At 39.3% G+C, this 19,358-nt stretch overlaps 1 protein-coding gene across 9 annotated transcripts in view; it reads right to left on the reverse strand.

Annotated features, from left to right (window-relative positions):
• Window positions 1-19,358, reverse strand: part of rapgef6 (Rap guanine nucleotide exchange factor (GEF) 6) — a 45,413-nt gene that overhangs the window by 23,328 nt on the left and 2,727 nt on the right. For 2 of the 9 annotated variants that reach the window (XM_053687842.1, XM_047161963.2), the window contains exons 1-8: window positions 18,747-19,140; window positions 15,767-15,832; window positions 13,534-13,644; window positions 6,915-7,046; window positions 6,471-6,651; window positions 3,008-3,144; window positions 1,602-1,760; window positions 288-440 (exon numbers count right to left, since the gene is read on the reverse strand). In XM_053687842.1, the coding sequence (XP_053543817.1) occupies window positions 288-440; window positions 1,602-1,760; window positions 3,008-3,144; window positions 6,471-6,651; window positions 6,915-7,046; window positions 13,534-13,644; window positions 15,767-15,775 (882 nt within the window). In that variant the 5' untranslated portion in view covers window positions 15,776-15,832; window positions 18,747-19,140. Of the gene's footprint in view, window positions 1-287; window positions 441-1,601; window positions 1,761-3,007; window positions 3,145-6,470; window positions 6,652-6,914; window positions 7,047-10,156; window positions 10,805-13,533; window positions 13,718-15,766; window positions 15,833-18,746; window positions 19,147-19,358 lie in introns of those variants that run through there. The other 7 variants (XM_053687841.1, XM_053687844.1, XM_017492337.3 and 4 more) reach the window with 7 other exon arrangements.

Here is a 19,358-nt window from a genome sequence, read left to right on the forward strand (position 1 = left end):
CAATATGATACAGAAATACCATATAAAGGAAACACCATATGATATAAAATAGGAAAACTATAAGGTTATATATAACCAGTAAGAGGAGAAAAATAATGTCTGTCAAATAAATAAAAGTAAATGGTTATTACTATTATTCCAGAACAAGTGAAAGTCAAGTTGCTTCTGTCATGCAGCACCAAATGCCCCATAACAACCAAACACCACGGCGGAGTTAGACATGTCCCAGGCTACACTAACGCGCACATCAGGTAGTTCATATTTCATCAAAAAAAGAATAACCTCACCTTGATGACGATGTGGCCCTTGCGCGTTCCGCTGCGATCCAGCTCACGATGCTCCTTTACCATGACAATTTCACCTTCTTCCTCCACCTTGTGCATGTTCTTCTCCACATGGTTGAGGATGCGCCAGTAGTCCTCCTGGGCGATGCACACCAACTGAGCCAAAACATCATGAGACAGCAACTTGAATTTGGTGTAGTGTGTGTCACTCAGCACTCATACACCACAACAATTTTATAACTCTTCCAGACCTTAAAGAAATTGTTTCAGGACCACATATTTTGCTCTTTTATTATGAATAAACCTTTTATTTGCCACAATACAATCATAAGATGCTTGCATGATTCAGAGCGGTGTTATTTGATTTATTCTTCGGGCCTCACATGGTGTTTATTTTTTCACAATAGACCAAAATGAACTACTTTAAATTGTGAAATTCCAGGTCTGGAAACTGAAACTCAATTTTATTGACTTTTCCAAGATTTCCAGGACAGTGTGTGTGTGCAATATACAGCCATTCCAACAGCAGCACAGTGGAGCCAGAGTGGCACAGCACTGAAATAGCTTAAGATAGAAAAACTCTGGTCTCACCAGATTAACTTACACAGCACAGAGCTAATTATTCTGCCCTGTAGGACATCGTTCTTTTATGTACTTGAGCAGTTAGAGAAGCCAGGAAGCCAAGAATGTCCTGCTATGTTTAGGTACACCTATGCTATGAGATCTAAATATTTGTTTATTCCTGCTTTAGCTATAAACATTCTGAGGTTTGCATTTTTGCTACACTGTAAAATAAATAAATAATCAAGGGTCAAGTAGATTGTATTTAAACTAATAATAAATACGCGTTTTTAACTTATGAAATCGTGATTCTGTCTCATACAAAATTATGGGTGCATTTTACACACAAAAAAATATGAAAGATGGTAACTAATTATTTTGAGTAAACTTGTGCAATTTTGCATTTTAAAATGGAAGCAGTGTAGAAACTCCTCATTTCATCGAGTGAACCACGGCGCACATTTACAGAGTTAAATTACCACTTCACCAAATTTTTGTTCCCCTTTAAAATTACTCATCATTTTTGTGTGTAATATTGCTGTCTCACTGGAATGCACTGGAAAACTTATTATTATTATTAATAATTTGTGTTTTCTGGTAAATTCACAATGTCCTTACAGATTTTCATACATACATGTAGACAAGATGCACAGGCTTAATGTCTTAAGAAATTCAGTCACTGGCAACACAGTGAATGGAGTTTCTGAGATAATGAAGCAAAAGTGTCATGGTTACTGGTCTATGAATAAGATGTACCTGACAGTCGTCCCCTTTTGTGCGCACCTCTCCATTCATACACTGCTTCACCAAGGAGGCAGAGATTCCAAAGCTATTCCCCATGCAGAGGATTTCGGTTCGGCCGTCTCCGTAACTTATCTCTACTGCGCCGTTCAGGATAACATACCACAGGTTCAACTACAAACACAACAAAACACCTGTTACCAATAAATAACGAGCATCATGTCAGCAGCAAGTGGGCCAAATGAGAATATCATGTTGGGTATGTGTGGCAAGACAGAATATTTTATTATTAAAAGGGTGTTATAGCTAAGCATTTTATAATACAGCATACGAAACCTGCTATTATTATAATTATGATAATGAATAATTCTTTCATTTACAGTAAACAGACTAATTTAACATTTGGGGCTGGTAAACTCCAGTAGCATTCGTCAGTTTATGCTAGCTGAAATTGATTCTTTTCACTTTTTCAGTGTTGAAAGAGAAATGTGACATAGGCAAAAAAAAAAAAAAGAAAAAAAAAGAAAATTTAGTATGAAATATAGAGTATACAAAAACAGAAGAAATCAGGATGGGGCAAATACTTTTTCACAGAACTGTGTGTGTGAAAAAGTAGTATACACACACACACACACACACGCACACACACACGCACACACACACGCACGCACACGCACGCACACGCACGCACATATATTCATGCAATTATCTAATCATCCAATCATGTCACAGCAGTGCATAAAATCATGCAGATCCGGGCCAGCAGCTTCGGGTAACGTTCACATCGACCATCTGAATGGGGAAAAATGACCTCGGTGATTTTGACTGTGCCGTGATCGTTGGTGCCAGACTGGCTTGTTTGAGTATTTCTATAACCTTCTTCAGTGGCCTTCTCAGATGACCGATCTGAATCCAGCAGAACACCTTTGGGATGTGGTATAACGGCAGATTCACAGCATTAAAGTGAACATTCTGCAAGAATGACATGATCCAGTCATATCAACATGAACCAGAATATTGAAGAAATGTTTCAAACATCTTGTGGAATCCATGCCACAATGAATTGGGGCTTAAAAAAAAAGATTAACATGTTTAGCTACAACAGAATTAGCTTGTAATTCTGCAAGGTGGTATCTTTAAAAGGCTCCTCTAAGACAGAATGATCACATTTGGACACATCTGTTAGGTTACAGTATAATCTATCATAATATCTCTTTTCTTGTCATTTGGAACTAGTGCTAATCCAGCATGAATGCTGCAAGAAGGTTCCAGGGAAAGACAGTTTATGAAAGCAGGATTTATTGCATATACTTTGTCATGTCCCTGTGTGACATTGTTCGGATGATTTCATCATTCATGCACACATACACAAGCAGGAACCAGGTGATTCTCACCATCCAGATCAGGACGTGTGCGCTTACCTCCTGTTTGTCATGCAGGATGATGGTGCCGGCATGTTCTACAACCTCAAAGACCATGACTGTACACAGCTCCCTCCTCACTGACATGGTCATGTTGGCAAATGCCGGCAGCTGATGCATGAACTCTAGGAGCAGCTCTGGAGAAATTGGAGAATAAAAGTGTGAGAGAGAGAGAGAGAGAGAGAGAGAGAGAGAGAGAGAGAGAGAGAGAGAGAGAGAGAGAGAGAGAGAGAGAGAGAGAGAGAGAGAATGGGCTACTTTTCTAAGCGCTCCCTCAACTTTCATCACTACTACTGTACATCCATAATTGCTATACAGCTTAAAACCAGGACACTCAAATTTTGTTAGTCCCCCCCCCTTCATTGAAGGGAAATTTATCACCACGGCTGGTATACACAAAGCTTCTGAGTATTAACCTTAAACATGGTGTACTTCAGAGCAAATAAATTTGTAGCTTAATGGTGTGAGTAAAAAGAAAAGTTCTGAGAGCAAATCTTAGCAAGGAAATGTTTCATAACGAAAATATATTTCTCTAAATCAGAAAAATAAATAACAATTACAGTCCCCTCCAATAGTATTGGAACAGCAAGGCCAATCTTGTTGTTTTTGCCATCACTGAAGACATTTTGTTTTGAGATGAAAAGATAAATATGAGACAATAGATCAGAATTTCAGCTTTCATTTCCTGATATTTACATCTAGATGTTAAACAGCTCAGAACTTGGTGTCTGACCACCCAGTGTTTGGTGAGCAAAAGTATAGGAACAGATAGTCTTAAAGTAAATTAGATTTAATATTTGGTTGCAGATCCCTTGCTTGGAATAACTGCATGAAGCTGGTGGCCCACTGACATCACCAAACTTGCTTTCTTCTTTTGCGATGCTTTTCCAGGTTTGTGCCACAGTTTCATTCAGTTGTTGTTTGTTTTGAGGGGTTTCTCCCTTCAGCCTCCTCATCAGGAAGTGAAATGCATGCTCAATTGGGTTATGGTCTGGTGATTGACTTGTCCAATTAAAAACCTTCCACTTTTTCCCCTGATGAAGTCCTTTGTTGAGTTGTCAATGTGTTTTGGGTTGTTGGCTTGCTGCATAATGAAGTTCCTCCTAATTAGATTGGATGCATTTCTGTGTAAATTGGCAGACAATGTTTCTGTAGACTTCTGAATTCATTTTGCTGCTAAAATCATGAGTTCCATCATCAATAAAGATTAGTGAGCCTGTTCTTGAAGCAGCCGTGCAGGTCCAAGCCATAACACTACCTCCTGCTTGACTCATGAGCATGTATGTTTTAGATCATAAGCAGATCCTTTCTTTCTCCACACTTTGGCCTTTCCATCACTTGGTAGAGGTTAATCTTTGTTCCTGAACTTTTATCATCTCTGTATTTCTCTGCAAATTCCAATCGGGCTTTCCCAATCTTACTGCTGATGAGTAGTTTGTGGTCAGGACTTTGACTTGGCCATTCCAAAACATTAACTTTATTCTTCTTTAACCGTTCTTTGCTAGAACAACTTTTGTGCTTAGGGTCGTTGTCTTGCTGTATGACCCACTTTCACTTGAGATTCAGTTCATGGACAGATGCCTTGACATTTTACTCTAGAATTTGCTGGAATAATTCAGAATTCATTGTTCCATCAATAATGGCAAGTTGTCCTTGCCCAGATGCAGCAAATCAGATCAAAACCATGATACTTCCATCACCATGTTTCACAGATGGGATATAGTTCTTATGTTGGAGTGCGGTATTTTCCTTTCTCCAAACATTTACACAACCACATTTAAACTTAAAATCTGGTTGTGCCACCATTATCAGCAATACCTCCAACCAAACGCTTCGATAACTGAAGATCAGTCTTTCACTTACTTCCAGGACTAGGATTTAATCCTGTGCTTTGGATCACTGTCTTGCTGCAGAATCCAGTTACGCTGGAGTTTCAATTTACAGACTGAAGACCGGACATTCTCCTTGAGGATTTTCTGCTAGAGAGCAGAATACATGTTTCCCTCAATTACTGCAGCAGAGCATCCCCACACCATCACACTTCCTCCACCATGCTTGACCGTAGGTATGATGTTCTTTTTGTGGAATTCTGTGTTTGGTTTAAAACAGATGTCACTGGACTCCTGTCTTCCAAACAGTTCCACTTTCCACTCATCAGTACACAGAACATTCTCCCAAAAGGTTTGAGGATCACCAAGGTGTGTTTTGGCAAAATTCAGATGAGCCTTAATGTTCTTCTGGGTTAGCAGTGGGTTTTCACCTCACCACTCTTCCATGGATGCCATTTTTGCCCAGTGTCTTTCTGATAGTGGAGTCATGAACAGTGACCTTTATTGATGTGAGAGAGGTCTGTAGGTCCTTTGATGTTCTCCTTGGCTCTTTTGTGACTTCCTGGATGAGTCGTCGCTGTGCTCTTGGAGGAATTTTAGAAGGTCGTCACTTCTGGGAAGGTTCACTACTGTGCCGAGTTTTTCCATTTGGAGATAACGGCTCTCGCTGTGGTTCTTTAGAGTCCCAGAGCCCCTGAAATAGCTTTGTAACCCTTCCCAGACTGATGTACTTCAATCACCTTCATCATCATTTCTGGAATTTCTTTAAATTTCAGCACAGTGTGTTACTGAGTAAGACTTTTAACCAACTCCATGCTGTTGATAAAGTTCTATGTAAGTGTAGATGTGATTGAACAGGGTTTGCAGTAATCAGACCTGGTTGTGTCTCGTCCAGCTGAACCCCGTTATCAATGCAGTTCCATAGATTTGGGGAATTAGTAACTATGGGGGCAAATACATTTTCACACAGGCCCAGTTGGTATTGGATAACTTTTTTGCTTCAATGAATAAAAACTGTATTTTGTGATTACTCAGGTTGCCTTTGTTTTAATTTCTGAAATAATTTAGTATGAGATATAAAAAAACAGAAGAAATCAGGAAAATACTTTTTCACAGCACGGGATCATGTTTCCTTCTTGAGAATCAGTGAATGTTTGCACCTTTTGTAATAGTTGTATACGAGTCTGTATTAAGAATCAAGCGTATGTAAACTTTTGAACTGGTTCATTTGTGTCAGTTCAGTTATTATTGTGTCTTGTGGACTATATGTAAACATGTTATGTGAAATAGCTTATTCAGGGCAGGACTATATAAAAAACTAAATGCAATTTTTATGATCCCTCTTTTTAAAAAATGATTAACATTTTTCAGATTCTGCAAAGCATATGTAAACTTATGACCTCAACTGTATCGGTGCATCTTCTGCTACTCTTACCAGTTCAAGACACCTCTGAAGCGCTCCTAAATGCTAATCTATTTAATGCTAAAGGACACAATACATAGCTTCCATTATAAGGCCTAAGTAAATTTCTTGATTTCTTCTGGCACAAAATTTTACTCTGATTGGCTTTATGCATACCGAGCCAGAACTTTAACCATTTTTAATGAATACTTTTACAGGAAAAAAGGCTGACCGATGTCATCATCATTGCGCTCGGCTGGCTCCTTCTCCAGACACTCTCTCACCACATCTCGGCCAAGTATATTATCTGAGGCATTCTCAAGGTCTTCATCTTCCTCATACTCATCATCTGAATCCACAGGTGCCTCTGGGAGCCCGGACAAATCCAGGTCACCAACTTCACTCTCTGTGGCCTAAAAGAGTTTAAAATGCACTTATAATATGCACCATCGTTCTATTCCTACTTTTGCGGTTGGTTCAAATGACAGGCCTTTTTAAAATTAAGCCAAAGAATATGAAATGTTCCTTTATCTATACTGCTCCCTTGTTTTCACAAAGGATAAAAAATGCAGGATAGATAGAGATAGATAATACAGAAAAAGAGCGACGCCTTGTGAATTATTGTAGAACAACATCATGATAATATAAAAAGTGTATGAATAAAACAAGTCATTACATGGTAGATATCTGATAAGCTACTGCTCGCTGAATCACTGCCGATGCTGCATCCTGATTGGCTGGGCGGTACTGGCATCACGGGCGGATGTGGGTGATCCGTCAAGTGCATCTTGCCAAAATCTCCAGGAAGCTGTTGACACAAGACCAGAAACAACAGGGGATTTAACATAGATGGAATTAACAAGGCCAAAGTAAAGTACTGCTGGTTTTTATCCATAAATACCTTATGCAAGCTAATATAACAGAGGCAGAGAGATATAACGAGAGACAAAGAGATGTACATTAGTATTATATACACATACATACATATATAGTAAATATATTTCCAATGTGGTTATTCACATGAAATTTTCAGCAGACATCAGTATTAACTCAAGAAATCTAGAAATAAAGAATTCACAACATTAAAGTTTATAAATAAAGTTATGACTAATAAAGTGGAATGACACGGGAAAAAAGTATTGAACACGCTAAGAAAAAGCAGTTCTCCAAGGCAAGGAACCAGCTGAAATCCGTACGTAATTATACCCGTAATTAATTATATCTGTGCAAATTAATATCAGCTGGGTCAGTAAATTGATGGTCTATAAAAAGGCTTTTCGTTATCAAGGTGTCACACAAGATACATCTCAGAATCTGATCATTGACGAAAATGAGTGCTTCCAAAATCTTGGAAGAATTTAAATCTGGTTTGGCTTAAAGAAACATTTACACAACATTACTAAAAGATTGATAAACAAGGTCCACTGTATGTTTTCCATTCCCAGACCAAAGGATACAATGTGATTTCACCAACATTTCAAGTCAGTCGTACATTTATCACGTATCATGAGCTTATCAAAAAAAGAAACAAGTGTGAAATCCAAACTATAAACAGACTGACATTCTGGGTTCACATCCAAACAAATATAATTGTATGTGTGAATTTTTACTATTAGGCCTAAAACTGAAACAATCAACATTTATGGCCTGATATTCTGTGCTTTCAAGTCATAACAAATGCATTTTACTAACAAATATATTTTCATTATTACATGCACATCCTCAGATCCTGGTTTCAGTTCTCATTGCACAGCTCTGACAATTCCTGGTTTTGTCTACACTGTGCAACCAATTTCCTCTCTCAAATCCCACACCTGTCTCCATACCATGGCCAAGCCACTGAATGTAAAAGTGATAGATCAGGTCCTCGTGTTCTTCATCAGTGTCTTGCAAAAGTTGTATGAATTTATGATGACTCAGTCCCCTGGCTCTGTAACTTCATCACTTTAATAACATGTTCCATTTTAAGTACATATTTAGAAAGAGCCTCTCGGGGTACATTGCAATGCAAGAAAATTACCTTTGAGTCAGGAGAGGCATCTTTTACCCTGACCTTGTTTCTCTTTACAAGTCCTACATTTTTAGGAGCCCAAGCACTGAAGTGGGAGGAACCCTTTAATGATTGTATGTTTTCTTATTATAGGACCAAGTACGTTTCAGCAAGGATTATTATTATTATTATTATTATTATTATTATTATTATTATTATTATTATTATTATTATAGCTGCAAGCAGCAATTATTGGGGTTCAAGCCGTTTAGGACCCTTAAAGATGTTAAAAGATGTTACTTAATATTGTGCAATCCTATAAGGAATGAAAAGAAACAAAATGCTTATTCCAGGTCTCCCCTTTATAATACCATTTTCAGGTTTCACACACATTTTGTTGTGGAGATAAATACTTGAAATAAATGATGGGTAAGAAAAATGCTTACTTCGGGTCTCCCCTTTAGAACATCATTTCCCGATCTCACTGTAATCATAATGTGATATAATTATGATTATAATCATATAACCCTATATAACCCTAACCCTGATACCTCCAATGAACAAATGAAGTGATAAACCTTGATAAAATCTGATTGGTGATGTTATTATAATGAGTTTATAATGTCTAAATATGATTCCAAAAGAAAAAACATGTGAAAAGAACAATATTATTGAGCAGAACGAGCCGAAGAGTGGTCTTCTGCTGTGTATGGTCTAAAATGTCTATAATGGCAATTTCAGTGAATTTACCATAAGAATGCAGTCGTTTTTCACCTTTTTTACTGTTCTAGAGATAACTACTGCCCGATCTACATAAAATTTTGTGTGCTTGTTCAGAGTCAGAGTCAGAGTCAGTTTATAGCCTACCTTTAGCTTTGTATTTCTGGTGATTGTATTTAGGCTTGAAAATTCATAAAAGTTGTGTTCATTTGTGAAGATTATGTTGATGAACAAAACTTGTAAGAATCATAAACTTTTGTTGGTCACAGAGTTTCTCGAGGGAACCCGGGTGATGCTAACTTCCGGGTTGGCCTAAAAAATATAGCCTTAGATTATGTAGTGCATCTGCAATACAAGTTCCACTAAATGAGCTGTTACTATATTTAAAAAAAAATTATAATACGTTTACAATTCTTTGGTTAGCACCACAAACTAACTATTTCTGTATTTACAAAATGCTGTAAACACTAATTTCATTAATGAAATGCGTGAAATCCATCATTTGATAAATTAGCTTCTGTTGTGTGGAAACAAGACTCCTTTATTTACTTTATTTTTACATTTATATGACTCAATTTACCACATTAATAACTGACATGAAACGTATCTGAATGTACCGGCGTATGCATATCATTTACTTACAATAAATCTTCATTTATGCAGGTGTAGCTTGCTTTCACCTGCTAGTAGGTCAAACTAAATAAAATGGGATAACGTTTGGGCCAAATATCTAAATTGGGACTGTGGAGGATTTGGCGAAGGTACCAAAACCCAATCACATCTTAATACTGATATTGCAGAATATTATGATTTCATTCTTTTAATTGTATAACGTTTTGACCTTATTTCTAATATTTTTTTCTATTCTTATTGAGCAAAATACTGTAGAAAAGGAAGCACACATCTGAACTACAGCAAGCTAACAGCAGATGTACAGTACAGTGAAGGAAAGAAATTGTGAGGAAATTGCTTAAGGTTATTTGGTTGCTTCAGAACGATCAGCAAAAAAGTGCAAACAAAAGGGTCCATATGTAACCCTGTGTGCTCATGTGCTTATGTTCATTTTCTCCACAGTTTTGATCATGCATAACTCATTTGAATAGGGGCCACTGAACCCAACGACACGTGCATACACACACACACACACACACACACACACACAATTCAACATAGGACAGGGCTAGCCACTGAAGGATTACATCACTTACTTTGGAGGACCACGGTTGCAAGCAGTTGGCATAGCAACGGACGAGGAAAGCCATTTCCCAAGATAAAAGAAAAACTTTCCACTTTCATTAAAGAGAGAGAAATGAGCAACAGTGAGCTATCTTCCCCTCACCATTTGCAATACACTAGAGTATAAAGAGCAAGCAAGTAGCATTAAATAAAACACTTCTAGAAACATAAAATACTTCAGATGTTTGACCAAAAAAAATTAGTCCATTTCCTCCCTAGGAGGAGAATAAAATCCAATGTGTTTCTACTAAAGCATTGCAGCACTTGTGGAGGTTCAATTAAGTCATTGAAGATCAGCTGTGCAGCTGCACACTGCAGTGGAGAAAAGGAAAGAATCCAAAAATATGCTACTGGCCCTGAATAAAAAGAGGAATGGAAAAAACCTCCTTTAAACTTCACTGCAGAAATGTCAGACAGCACTCGAAACGTTCAAATCCAGCTTTAGCCTCTTCTCTTCTTTGCCATGAAACAGACACCACACACCATGTTACATACTTCCCTCGTCGTAAACGCAGCAAATGTGCTGTGCGCGTTTCCACCTCTGAAGCTGCTGTATGCAGTCTCGGAGTGTGCATCCCTGGCTGCAACGCCCCAGTATCTCCCCCAGGAAACACGACTGTATCCACCAGCAATAACATGTCTAACCAGGAGAGTGAGAGAGAAAGGGAGGGGAGCCTGGCAGAAAAAGAATGACATCATCTGCGTAGGGTGCACAGTGTAAGGAACACCGGGGGGGGGGGGGGGGGGGGGGGGACCTGCATTAGCGCTATTGGCTGTCTGCTTCAAACCAAGAAGGGGGAGCATCTTTATTGATCAGAGAGAATAAACGCTGGTGACTATAGCTCTAAAAAGGCCTCAGGCATAAATAGCATTGACAAAGCATGAATTGCTGGTAAAGCGAGAGAAAGTGACGGGGAAAAACACCGCTTAAAAAAAGCCTGGTAGGTTAATGTATTCCTCCCACACGGTATCTGCTGTTACAGATGCATCCTGCAGTATGAAACCGTCTATTAACCAGTTAGTGTAAAACCAGGTACGCTATCCCTAGTAAACACAAAAGCTTACGTCAGTTGAGGAGTATTTATTTTCTCTGTAAGAGAGATGTGAATTCTTCAGTACCTTTAACTGTGACGTGAATCTTATTTCTATGACTCAGTTGCTTCACCTCTATTGCAAAAAAATGACATCATCCTTTTACATGCCAGCCAACTGCGACTCAGCACACAGAGCTTTCTGAGGATCAGAACTGTAGACAGGGGTGCGGGGGCGGGCATGCGGGGGCGGGGGGTTGCATGGAGGTCACTGGCTGCTGGAAAATACCTATTTTCCACACAAAGAAAAGATGGCTTTCACTGTGTTTAAATAACACTATAAAGGAATTAAAGAAGGCTGTTTCTCTTGCATTTAGCATGACGTGGGAGACTGTACAATGTTCTGCAAGGTAAAAAGGCAAATGCATTTACCCACCTTTGCCAAGGGTGCCAATAAATACTCTATACATTACTGAAATTGTGTATTTCAGTAGAGACATGGGCAAACATCTCTCTCACACACAGTCTACAAATCTTGTTAATGACAGCAGGTCTTAGTGTGGGTAAAGTTACAATCCCACTAAATATCATGCTGTTGCACAACAACAACAACAAAAATGATAAATTAAATATAGAAATGGCACTTAAAACACTTAAAAGGCCTGACTGCTTTGTTGCTTCATTGTCTTACGTAAGCAAGCACTCAGGATACATTACAATAGCAGCAGCCTGTAAACAACTGCTGGCAGGATGTGCATCCTGTGTAGGTAGAGCAGTTGTGTGTCTCTGAGGTGGTTTAGAGAATCAAACATAGCTTTCTAGCTATTTTAATACTTGCAATTAACCGAGGGAGCAAAAAAACACCAGATGAGGAACAGGGCTGATTCTCTGATCTGATTACTCTGCTGCACAGATGCTTGCTTTAAGAGTAAACAGGAAGCCCATCTTCTCCTAACATTTTATTAAAATTCAGTATTGGTATTGGAAAAGCTAGGCCAATTCTTTTGTTTCTGCTACACACTGAAGACACTGGAGTTTGAAAGAAAGGATCTGCTCACGGTCATACAGGCTCATCGAGCAAGCATGGTGGAGGTGATGTCATGGCTTGGGCTCACATGGCTCACTAATATTTACTGATAATGTAACTCATGATGGTAGCAGCAGAATGAATTCTGAAGTCTACAGAAACACACTGTGTGCCAATTTACACAGAAATGCATCCAATCTAACTGCGAGGAATTTCATCATGCAGATAATCACCAAAAACACACTGCCAACACAAAAAAGGCCTCCAGTTGGGGGGGGGGGGGGGGGGGGGGGGGGATCGAGACATAAACCATGTCTAAACGGACCGCACTTTGCGGACATCGTGCTAGAACAGGTTTGGTCTAGGCCAGAGGTGTCCGATCTTATCTGGAAAGGGCCGGTGTGGTGTGTGTGCAGGTTTTCATTCCAACCAAGCAGGAGCCACGCCCGATTCCACCTGTTTAATCAGATGATCTTGGCTTTCAGTAGACTCAGGTGTGGCTTCTGCTCGGTTGGAATGAAAACCTGCACCACACCGGCCCTTTCCGGATAAGATTGCCCATCCCTGGTCTAGGCCTTAGCTCCAGTGAAGGGAAATTGTAATATTACAGTATTCAAAGACATCATATACTAATCACAGGACCCTCCACTAATATTGGCACCCTTGGTAAATATGAGCAAAGATGGCTGTGAAAAATTGTCTATTTTTTAACCTTTTGATCTTTCGTGTGGTTATAAAATTCCTGGTTACACAGTTGCACTTTTTGACCATGTAGTGCACAGTTATAGAAGGGAATTATTTATAATCGCACTATCCGGTGTCACCCAGATGAGGATGGGTTCCCTTTTGAGTCTGGTTCCTCTCAAGGTTTCTCTCTCATTTCATCTCAGGGATTTTTTTCCTTATATTTATATATTCTCACACACACACACACACACACACACACACACACACACACACACACACACACACACACACACACACACACACACACACACATAATCAATCAATGTCCATTGTTAAAAGCACTATACAAATAAAATTGAACTGAATTGAATTGAATTGTAAATATTCCACTACGCCTTTTTATTGTGCAGTTGTTATTGTGCAGTTGTTATTGTGCGGAGTTGTGCCCTTTCCTTGAGATGATTCAAATGAAGTCCATTGTTAAATGGGCTACAGAAATAATAATGGACTGAACTGAAAATGTGTAAGGAGTCTGACTCATAGATAAACCTGCTCTCCTCATTAGACTTGGCATAAGAGTGAACAATAAGTGCTGGAGTCTTACCATGGGTGAGTTAGCTTTCTCCTGAGCATGTGTGATTGGATCTTGGACCACTCGCAGGTTATGATGGCGTTGCTGCGATCGCCGTTTCAAATCGCTGTCCTCGTCCTCCACCTGCAAGGCAGTAGAGTCAGCAAGCACCTCTGATTCCTAGCCAAACAGCCAATTCTTCCATATCGTTGAAAGCCTGCGCAAGCACAGCAGACTCATGGCATATCCATTTACACACAAATCAAACTGAAAAAAAAGCATTAAACAAAGAATGACTGTGGCTCGTACGTCAGAGCATCACTAGCACGTCCGCTACCAGAAAAAGTATTTTTTTCTTTTTTGAAAGTCATAGGTCACAGACATTGCGCTAAAACTACAGTTTCCTGTAGGAAACCATAAATACACAAACCTTCCGTCAAATAAGGCTTTGATGTTACTGTTGTATGGTTATTTTATATTACACATTTAGCGTAATACACTAAATTATGAAGCGACAGACTAACAATACTACTAATGTTTCCTACCACAAATCATCTCGCCCATATGCAATTTCTACAGCCTTTTAAATCTGTATACAGCATGACACAAGTTAACAAATAAATTAAGCCTCCAGCAAAACTCAGCGCTTGATCAAATGCAGCTCAAACTCCAGATCTGAGTGGATAAGGGTGTGAATGGTGACAGCAGAAAAGGAGGCAAAAGCTGAACAAGGAACAAAGCAAGGTGAAGTGCAAACACGGCTTGCTCTCGCATCCTCCAGCCATCGCTTTAACCTTTTAACCTTTTAATCACTGCCTACAGAAAGCAACATTCTCCACCAACTTTTTATTTATGGGTTTTTTTTTTTTTTTTTACATCAAACTTTTTTTAAAAATTTAAATCACAGTTGAGCAACAACTACTTTGTTGGACTAATACGCCGCTTAACTAACTTGTTCGCAGTAGCTACAGGACATACCTGAGCTGCACTGTATAGAATTAGCACTCAGATTTCTCAAGATACTGCACCCTTATTATTTATAATGCCGAGGGTTGTTCATGCATTTGGCAAACAATATCAAATGTGCCCCGACTAGGGGAGCTTGCTGAAGCACAGACTCTCTCCGGTTCTGAAGCCTAGACACAGGACATGGAAGTTCCTACTGGTTCAAATCAGGTGTCATTCGATGGGTCTCAGCCAGGGGGTCATTTGGAGCCCTGTCGTTTAGGTGTGAACACTCGCGTGCTGCATAGATATGGAGAACAATGAGGTCTTCTGAGATGATTTGGAACGGCGCAGCATCATTTCCTGTGGATTTATTGATGTAAAACGTGTTTTGGACTAAATAGCTTTTACATAAAAATTGGACTGTTTGGAGCTTCGGCAGTGTAACAGGACTGTTTTGTCAGGATGTTATTCTTCACTGGACTGCTATGATGCTTCAAGGGTGAATTGCCTCCGTTTGGTGTTCCTTTGTTTGCATGCTGGTTGTCGGACAAAGACGCTGATTGTAGCTGCTGTTGTGATTGTATCTTTAAACGTTTTATAGAAATCAAATCAGAAGATTCTTAGCTTTCCACCGTATACTGCATGATTATATACGTACTATGTACAGCTGTGTAAATGGCAAAGTTCTCCTAATAACATTGATGAAAAGACGTTAAAGTTCCTACGGCCCGCCGAGAGACCAACAGCACACGTTCTCGCAGAAAGCAGTTTATCTGCGAGTTAAAAGCATACCAAGAAAATCATTTGAAATGTTAAAATGTAAATGCGTGTTAATGATTCATTTGTTTATCATTTTAAAAAGTCTTAAACTTGTGACCTTGTATCGTTCCTAACATTCAGTGGATTGCATGTAGTTTTACTTCTAATTATTTAGAAGTTCTAGACAGTGGTAGCTCACCACTGGTCGTGAGTTCAAATCCTGCCGAGCTGCCACTGCTCGGCCCCCGGGCAAGGGCCTTAAACCCTCAACTGCTCACAAGTGTAAATGAGATGAATGTAAGTCGCTCTGGATAAGGGACGGTGTCTGCCAAATGCCGTAAATGTAGACAGATAGAAACAAGAAATTCTACTTTCAGTTAAAATGAAGCTTCATTCATCAAGAAGGTCTTGCCCATGTGTTCTCAGCCAGCTTTTACGAACTGAACAGTGGTAGATGAAAACTTTGGGTGCTATTGGGGGGAAAAACGTTACCGGCAATAAAATAAAACACATTAGCTAGAAATTAGCCATTACTGTATATACAGAAGACTCCACTCACCACAATCATTTCTGATGGTTCCAAACTGATGCACAGCCTGGTATTTCATCCAGATACTTGCCACAGCTGTAGAGAGAAAAGGAAAATAAGCGCAGCTACTGAGCAAAACATGTCTTATTGATCATGAGAGCTGCACAACATATATACTCATTATTAAAATATGCCTAATACTAATGTTGCTATATGCAAAGGGGAGCTCTTTCCAGAAAATGAAGGTGTAAATAAAACCTAAATCAACCTAGAACTGACAACTTGTGAAAATTTGAAGATGATGCTGGAGCTATGCTTAGCAGAACAGTCATAGGTGAACAGGGATTACAAGAGGAGGCTGAGCACACATCCCTGTGGGACACCAGTGTTGAGTGGGAGTGTGGAGGACTGTGGAGGCTGCCAATCATGACCACCTGAGGTCTGCCCATCAGGAAGTCCAGAATCCAGTTACACATGTGACTGTTAATCCCAGATCCTTCAGCTTGACTATGAGTTTGGTAGGGATGTAATCAATAAACAGCATCAGCACATAGGCGTCTTCGAGCAGCGTGCACAGTCAATGCATTGTCATTGGATCTATTCCAAGGTCCAAGGTCCATAGGGGCAACATACATTTATTGCACTCTCACATTTAAATAAACAGACCGCTGCTTTCACCTCCATGTTGTGCTACATTCCTGCTAATGTACAAGTCTTCACATCAAATTAGACTGGTCCTTAAAGTGCATCATCTCATAGAAGTAAAATATAAATAAAACTGTACCCAAAATATAGGAGAAGTAAAAATAAAAATGCCATCAAGCAAATGAAAATATGCATCAAATATAACAATATGCAGCCGAATAAAACAATTCCGGCGAATGCAGAAAAGTCAGTAACAGAGTTTACAGGAGGAGGGACGCAGACAGATCACCCAACAGAGCGGTGCAGGGAGACGTCATTTCGTACCGGAACCCGGGAGTTATCATCGCACCGGTTCCCTCCACAAAAACCCAACAGGATTTTCACAGACTTTTGGATTATCACAAAAAATAATCTCTGTGATCAACAAAAGTTTACAACACTAACACGTTCTGTCCATCAAGATCATTTTCACAAATGCACACGACGTTTATGAAGTCTGACGCCTAAATACAACCTCCAGAAATAAACATCTAACCGCACGCAATAAACGAACTACACCACGGTCGCTCCACCTCAACGTCACCATCACCGAGCTTCCCACCACTTTTTAGATTTTATTTGGTGTTGCATGTAACATCAGACCACTAGACACGGCCGTGCGCAAACCTCATGATGTTATAGACCTATATAGTAAAGTTTATATATTTAATTCTGATCGTTTAATCTAAATGTACTTGTAATTGTTGCCTTTTCTTTGATAAATTTGCAGATTACAGTGATGGAAGAAGTGAACCTGCTTTTTTCAAGAGGAGAAGTTGAAAAAAAATGTAACTGTTTTTATAGTTACAATTTATCTTTTAATGATACAATGTTCTTGCAAATTTTTATGTATGAAAAGGTTTTCATGTTTCATTTTTTAAATGATAATTATGGTATTGAATGTCCTGTGATTCATGGCTTGTTATTTTATGTAAACAATCGATCAACAAAAACATGGATTGTGGGCTGATTATTTATTTATGTAGACTGATTTGTTTTATTTATGATTAATCAAGCATGAATGTATGAATATTAAAAATAAACGATGAAAATGTGGGTTAAGAGAACGTTATGGGAAGCTTCCGCAAAAACAACGTTCTAGTTCCGTAAAGAAATCTTCCCTGGCTAACCAAAAAACAAACCTTAAAAATGTGTGTTCTGGGAACCACAAACTAACATTCCCAGAACGTTCTGAAAACCAAAAATTGTTAGCTGGTTAATATTCACCCCCAGCCACTATCAGACAATCAGACTATCAGACAGCAACTTCATCACACTGAAAATCTCTAATCAGTGTAAAATAATATTTAATAAATAATGCATTAATGCACTATATAATAATGAGGAATGTATATCTGTTAAATAAACTATTCAATTCTTAACTCATATATATCACACACACACACACACACACACACACACACACACACACACACACACACGTTAAATGACCATTTTGGCTTTCCATACTCGCTGCTCCGTCTCGCGCACAGTTCCGTGTCTGACAGCGAGACCAAGGAACTCGGAGAGTCTGAGCGCGAGACCGCAGCAGCTGCGAACAGCGGAAGTGAAGACGGTGAGAACTGAAGCCGAGACACGAGAGAAGAAGAGAAGAGCTGTGTGCAAAAAGCAAAAAATGTGTAATAAAGGTATTGTCAAGAGTGGCTTTGAAAAACATCATTTATTTCTGTTCAAAAGCCTGTCAGATACCGGCGCTCCAATCCTGACTTTAGAAATAAATCCTTTTGATGCTGGGTGTTATACATACATACATACATACATACATACATACATACACACACACATACATACATATATATGGTTATTTTATCTGCGCGTTTTATTCTATCACAAGTTTATACGCTTACAGCACAACCGCTACTAACCTAAATTAATCTCATCATACATCAATTAATGCTGATATCAGATTTGATGGCAGTCTGTTTGGAGTGAGATGTTTAGAGAGAGGTGTTTGGAGTGAGATGAGATGTTTGGAGTGAGATGTTTAGAGAGAGGTGTGAGATGTTTGGAGTGAGGTGTTTAGAGTGAGGTGTGATGTTTAGAGTGAGCTGTTTAGAGTGAGGTGTATGGAGTGAGGTGTGATGTTTAGAGTGAGATGTTTAGAGTGAGGTGTGATGTTTAGAGTGAGATGTTTAGAGTGAGGTGTGATGTTTGGAGTGAGATGTTTAGAGTGAGATGTTTAGAGTGAGGTGTGATGTTTGGAGTGAGATGTTTAGAGTGAGGTGTTTAGAGTGAGGTGTTTAGAGTGAGGTGTGATGTTTAGAGTGAGATGTTTAGAGTGAGGTGTTTGGAGATGAGCTCCTACCTCTGTTCTTCCCCGTGGTGTGATGGGGTCGGGCGTGTGAACGCTGGCTGTAGTCAAAAAATCCATTGAGAATTATTATTCAGCAGACATGGAGCTCCGAGATTTAAAACAAAACTAAAATCCTCGGTTTGTGATACTTTAAAAAGAGGAAACTCCAGAGAGTCTTCCACACTGTCGATCACACTCAGCACTGATTTTCCGGTCCGTAAGGAATTTTACTATTTAATATCGTGTAAAAAAAAAACTCGGTACTAGGTAAAGGTTAGACAGAAGACCGCAGAAAGAGAGTTGAACCTGGCATGAACATTCTCCATGACTATCTCGGTTGAAATAAATCGTGTAGTTGTCCGTGATTGTTTAAATCCGAGAGGTCGGTTCCTCCGAGTCTCGAGTTTTCAAAGCAGTAGTTCTTGGAAACATCGTTCCGGTGTACCGAGAAAAACCGCCGCCGTCAAATACTGCTGCGAGATTCTCGCAGGTCTCACGTGAAACCTGTCACTGCTGAGAAATGACGCTGCAAAATATTAAACTGTGTTTTAAACTGTGTTTTAATGTGTACACATCTGGTTATGTCGCTGTTTCTGCTGGTCGAAATCCAGACTCACAGAGGAC

Source organism: Ictalurus punctatus, chromosome 18 (assembly GCF_001660625.3).
Source record: "Ictalurus punctatus breed USDA103 chromosome 18, Coco_2.0, whole genome shotgun sequence".
NCBI lineage: Eukaryota > Metazoa > Chordata > Actinopteri > Siluriformes > Ictaluridae > Ictalurus > Ictalurus punctatus.